Source organism: Sphaeroforma arctica (assembly GCF_001186125.1).
Source record: "Sphaeroforma arctica JP610 unplaced genomic scaffold supercont1.2501, whole genome shotgun sequence".
NCBI classification, from domain to species: Eukaryota; class Ichthyosporea; order Ichthyophonida; genus Sphaeroforma; species Sphaeroforma arctica.
In genome coordinates, this window is record NW_014038057.1 from 1 (window position 1) to 6,220 (window position 6,220).

The following is a 6,220-nucleotide window of genomic DNA, read 5'->3' on the forward strand; positions in this document are numbered from 1 at the left end:
GTGAGTACTTCTTAGGCATATGACGTACACCATAGTTTATTGTTAGCTATCATAATAGTATCGTAGTGTATGGCACCTACTGTGCCATACACTCTGTATGTGTATCATATTCTGTACACGTGAACTCTACCACGTGTGAGATCATGTCAAAATATTGATGACACCAAATAACTGAAAACTGATGACAGGCCTGGCCGGCCCAAATCTTGACCCAGAATCGGGTCGGCCAAAACCCGACCCTAGAACCCTAGGGATCAGTTCACAGTCCATCACAACCCCCCGCTACGGTTGCATGCCACGCGACTGTCGTGGCTGCCACCGTATCCATTGAGCCTGAGCCTCGCTAGAAAGAAAAAACTGTCTACTGATGTACATCTCGTGTGTATATGTAAGAGAGACTTACTCTCCACCCCCCCCCTCTCTACCTCCACCCTGGAGTATTCTCTACCAGAACTAGCGTCGCGCCGGTAACTCAACCCCGTCTTCGGACAACTGTAGCTCACCCCACATTCGAAGATGTCCCGCACGCTACTTCGCTGACTGTGCAAAAGCAAAACACTTTTCAACCTGCCGTTTGAAGTGTGTTCGCTTATCCTTATCCGGGAACATGCGCTTCGGAAGGTCATCATACTGCGACGGAAGCACATGCTTGGTTCCAGATCCGGGTACCAGCGGTGTGTAACACGGCAAATCCGCTTCATCACACCACATTTGCCACCGACCCTATACCGAGCTCATAACGGTGGACCATGTACGTGCCTTCTTCGTACGCCTCAGGCAGTGGCCAATCGCCTTCTTGTAACCATCCTTGGAGTCACAAAACGGCGAGTGATACCACAACCAATCCTCAAAGGGACCCGACGGTCTGTATCTGACAGTCGTCCGAGCATTCGCTTCTCTGGAGAGCTGTCCCACATGGGGCTTCAACTCAGCCCGCAAGAACTTGCGATGCGTGCCGTCTGTCATCTCTACCACGTGCGTAAGTGGTGCCTGCACTGTCACCACCTTGGACGGGTCACCCCAACGTGCAGACAAATCGTGCGACTTACCACGAAGCCAATACGAGACCTGCGAACCGACCGGCAACAATGGTACGTCCTCTCTTCTGATATTGGCGCGACTCTGCTGTTCCAACTGAGCTCGCTGATCACGAACGACCGCGACAGCGCCACGGACCATGGCTTCTGTGCCCTTCCCAGACTCCAGCAAGGACAAAACCCTGTTCTTTTGCTCCAAACGCTTCTGTCCTTCGAAGTCCCTGCCCGTCATGTGGAAATATGGCGAAACCCCCGTGACTGAGTTGCGCGTGGCGTTGTAAATGTGCACCATCTCATATACCAGGTGAAGCCACGCATACGGATAGTCATCTGCTGCTTCAATCTCTCTGCGAAGCCAATCTTTCATCGTCCTGATGAGTGTCTCTGGCCGCCCATTACTCTGATGACAATCCACTATGACCCAGTGCGGCTCAATGTTACGGCGTTCACAGAACGTCGCGACGTCTCCGTTCTGAAACTTCATGTCCACATCCATCACTAGGCGCGCAGGAGAGCCCCAAGCCAAGACCTGCTCCTCCATAAAGCGTACTACACAGGGTCTATCTGCACTCGGGCTGAAGGCTCTTGCAAACATCATACGAGTCTGCGTGTCAACAGTCAGCAACACATTGGATTGACCGTTCACAAGGTCAATGTCCATGAAGTCTATGCTTATATCACGCATGGCTTCCTCAGGGCGTGTCGGTTGCTGGAGGAGACCCTTCTATTTTCCCAAGTCGTCAGATATTGCTTGGCAAGCGTCACAACTCTGTCGCACATGAATGCACATCTCCATCATGCCACTCCAACCCCAGAGCGTGCGTGTCAGCTGATCTAGCCGCTTGGCACTCGCATGCGCGAAGAGCTCATGGGTATATCGTACAATCCGCTCAACGATTGTACCCCCCACCTCAACCCCAAAGACCGAGCGCTTCATTGACCGAAGTCAATATCGCTTCACGTCTTATAAGGGCTCATCCACTGGATCTTCCTCCATCCTAGCACGTTCCTCAGTACTAATAGGCTCTGGAACCACCGGTTCATCCAAATCCATGTCGCCCTGAGCAGGTAACGTATCCACAACCTTAGCCATATCCTTCTGTCGACGCGTCAGCTTTGGGGACTTCGCACTCTGATTGCATGTGTACATTGCTCCTAGTGACCCCCCACCCTGTGACATGCCAACTTCTTTCAGTTGGGCTTCTGTTTTTTCCTCACCGACTGATCCAGCACCTCACTGATATCACGCCATGACTGCGAGGAGAAAGCACCTACCACAGATATAGGTGTGGTCTCTACCCCAGCCTCTTCCGCTGGGAGCCCACACCTAACCCCCTTCCAACTCGGATGAGTCACAGCACCCACTGTGTCTTCCTGCACCATACAGGACACAACCTCGTCCTCACGTTTTACTGCCGCCACAGCTAGCTTCTCAAAGAGGTCAGCCTCCAACTTCTCCCAGAAGTCCTTACGTAACTTCTGCGGTCTGTAGGGACTCATGTGGTATACGAGAGCTACAAAGTCAGGCGCCGGCATAGACTCCTGTCCATACCTCAGGAAAACAACTTCCTTCGGGTATATAACCATAGGATCAGCCGAGAGAAGCGAACCCATATCCTTGAACCGGTGAGCTTCAGGAGCATAAGGGCACACCAACGTTACAGTCGCCTTATCTCACCTAATTATCGCCACTACTCTGCCTAGATCAGACCACTTCGGATTGAAGTACCACCTTGTACCCATCCAGGTCCGCAACGCAAACATCCCTCCTGCCAGCGTAGGCTGATAGAAGGGCTTCATCCGATAGTTGATCGGATGTGCAAAGCCTTCCACACCAAATTGACCAAACTTGTCGCACACCTTGTTGAACTAACTCTTTCCCAAGGCGTAGGACTCTGTCTTGGGCTTCACCACCACCGGATCACTCCAGTGAACCTGGTCTTCTACCGGTGCACCCCGCGCCTGTATAATTGGGTCAATGTGATATCCTAAGCGCGACTGTACATCAGCTACAGGGTTCAGCTCACCGGGTATATGCTTGAGTATTATATCAAAGTCTCTTAGCACCTGAGCATACCGAGCCATCCTCCTTCCTCGCACCGATGAGTCATAGGACAGCGAACCATCTGTCAGCATCGTGACCTTCGGCTCATGATCCGTGAATATCGTGGGCGGATGCTGCGACCTCTTGACTATGTGCCAAGACTTGTGCAAACAATACATAATCGCTAAGGCCTCCTTATCCGTGATGTGGTATCCTAGCTGGGCTGGGCTGAACTTCGAAGACCAAAAACCTACTGGGCACAGCTTCTTGTCTCGTCGAGCGAACGACCCCCCACCCACTCCTACAGAGTCACCTGCATCACAATATAATTACAGTTTATCCTCGAACCCTGGTTCGACCAGAACCCCCCTTTTGGCCACCTCAGCGCGGATGCGATCATATGCTTCTTGCTGGATCGGTTCCCACTTAAAGGGGACATCCTTCTTGCTAAGGTCCGAGAAAGGGGCCATGATCCGGAAATAATCAGGAATGTATTGACTCCAATAGCCGATCGTGTGATACCGGGAGGCAAGTAGGTCCTTGTCTGTGGGTGGAGACATACGCAAGATGGCCTCCATTCTATCCTCACTGATAACAGAGCCGTTCTCGTCTACTAGTCGCCCCAACGCGAGAACCGGGCGATCAGAGAAGCCAAAGCAACACTTCTTCAGGTTCAACTTGACGTCGTGCTTCTTACATGCTGCAATCAACGCCCTGATGCTCCTCCAATGTTTCTTGAGGTCAATGTCACCGACACCCATATCATCGATGTATGTCTTAAGCCCGTCAACGCTCTGGAAGGCATGCTCCATTATCTGCTGCATAACCCATGACGCCGGCTTGATGCCAAACGCCATACCAACAAACGTACGCTTACTCTACGGGGTCCAGAACGTTAGCAGATGCTGCGAGTCTTCCGCCACCTTGAGCTGACAGAAGCCCTGGCCCAGATCTACCATGATGCGGTACTTCTTACCACGCACTGATGACAGGAACTCCTGTTTCGTAGGTGCTGGGTACTCCTCGCAATCCAACGAGCCATTAAGCTGCTTATAACTAATATAACACCGCTAATCGTTAATCGACAACGGAACAAACCCAGGTCTTTTAAAGACCATGTGTGGCATTGCACAAGAACCCTTGGCTTCCGCCTCCGGGATCTCCCGTGTTTTGCGACCTTGGTCCCAGTCCCCCAATTTACCACTAAGCACCGAGGTGAACGTGGGATTATTGTTGTGGTACACATGATAAGCTGGCTTCGAACCATCCTTCACCTTAAACTCTACACCGTCCCAAAAACGGATGTTGTCAAACATCATAAATGTGAGAGAGGCAGCATTATGAGCTACCGACTGTATATCCTTGATCATAGCAGTCAACTCTCTCTTAGGAAGTCCACACGCCTTGTGTAACTTATTCAGCTGAGACTGATCAAACTTCAAGTGTGCCTGTGGATCCACATCCTTAGCCGGAGATATCGTTGTCGCACCAATTGCCATGTCCACCTCAGCTAGCAAGTCATGTAGACGAGGTAGGACGTACTCGTCTGCGTCGTCCAACTCAGCCGCATTAGTCAAGTAGTCCACTCGTTTCTTAATATCCATGAAATGCGCCTGAACCGACTGGCACCCTTGTTTCTTTAATTCATTCCTATGAATTGCTCTGAGACCCAAGTGACTTCGTATCGTGTTGAGCCGCAAATCCTGGGGGATTGCTGGACTCAACTTACGCCGCTTGTGCCCCACTTCCGTTCTCCTAGCGTTCGCCCGCTTACCCGGCGGGCCACGCACACACGGCTGCTCCTCATCCGCAACCGCTAACAAATCCTGCTTGGTCCGCATAAGGGACAAGCGGTCCTTTCTTAAGTCCTTGAGTCCTAATAACACATCCGTATCAAACGGCAAGGACTTGACCACCAATAGAACCATAGGACGGACAAAAGAGTTCCCTCCCCATGTATCTAAGGTCACCGAAGAAGTGACCACACCAGAAGGTCGGACCAGACCCATTTCTGCCACACCTTTGTAAGGCAAGCCCAAGTAGCGAGCTACCTTCAACCCATGTTGGGCCACACAGAACTCGGAAATCAAGCTTGGAGTAGCACCAGAGTCGACGTACACTTCTACATCTTCTCCTTGTATGGCGCCTCTAATAACACTCCCTGCTTGCGCCTTCTCTTCCACTGTCACCCCCAACGATCCTGCCAGTCACTTCTGACGGCACTTAGCCGCAATGTGACCAAACTTCTGACATGTGTAGCACTTGATGTTCTTCACGCGCTACTTGTAGGCTGCGTCCGCATCTTCCTTGTCATCGCCTGACAATTCTACCCCTCTCTCATCATCGGAAGCTTGGGATCTCGTACGCTTACGCGTCGTTTTGTCTGTGGCATGTGCCACCTGTCGCGGTTTCTTCAACAGTTTCCGCAAATCCTTCCATTGGTTCTTTAACTTGGTTCGCAGGTCACTCAGCGCAGCCAACGTCCCATAGTGCATGTCGTATCGGTCACCTTGCGGCGCTGTCGACGCTGTAGGAGAACGCTTATCCCCGTGCACACCAGGTGCACCTGTACCATCACCTTCTTCACACTCCTCCTTAAGTGTAAACAGGACCGGAGTCAAGCCGCCCATCTTGTATGATCGGCGAACACTCTTCCCCACACGCTTGTGGTGAATAAACATCCGTTATAAGAAAACGTCCATAGTATCATGCACAACATCTAAATTGTCTATAACAGCATCACCATACACCGATTCTACTTTGAGCAATCCTAAGAAATAACTGGCTTGAGGACTCAGAAAACTCTCCATGCAATGATCAGCAATCACACCTTCTGTCATATATTATGTAAAAGTTGGTCTCCTCTAGGCTGACTATACGATACCAAGACGTTTACGTTAGTAAGACAATACGATAATACGATAAAATGTAAAATGTTAAATAGGTTTAGCTTCAGCCCTTGGTAATGAGAAAAAAATAAAGGATTTCAGACTGAGACTATTGTCTATATGCTCCGCTCTAATCACTCACTACTTCGGTCTAGATTTATTTATGTTTTAGTTAATAAGACTAAGTATCATTTCATTGGACGCATAGTTTACATTTCACGCCTCAAAACAATCACCCAATCAAACTAACC

General features: G+C 50.5%; 2 protein-coding genes across 2 annotated transcripts; both read right to left on the bottom strand.

Annotated features, from left to right (window-relative positions):
- Positions 1 to 2,001: 2,001 nt before the first annotated feature.
- SARC_12683 (hypothetical protein) lies at positions 2,002 to 2,217 on the bottom strand (the record flags this gene model as incomplete). The annotated part of the gene is made up of 1 exon (XM_014293204.1): positions 2,002 to 2,217. The coding sequence occupies one exon, from the start codon at positions 2,215 to 2,217 to the stop codon at positions 2,002 to 2,004; it is 216 nt and encodes a 71-aa protein (XP_014148679.1).
- An 11-nt stretch (positions 2,218 to 2,228) lies between these two features.
- SARC_12684 (hypothetical protein) lies at positions 2,229 to 2,651 on the bottom strand (the record flags this gene model as incomplete). Its single annotated transcript, XM_014293205.1, has 1 exon — positions 2,229 to 2,651. The coding sequence occupies one exon, from the start codon at positions 2,649 to 2,651 to the stop codon at positions 2,229 to 2,231; it is 423 nt and encodes a 140-aa protein (XP_014148680.1).
- Between the last annotated feature and the right edge of the window lie 3,569 nt (positions 2,652 to 6,220).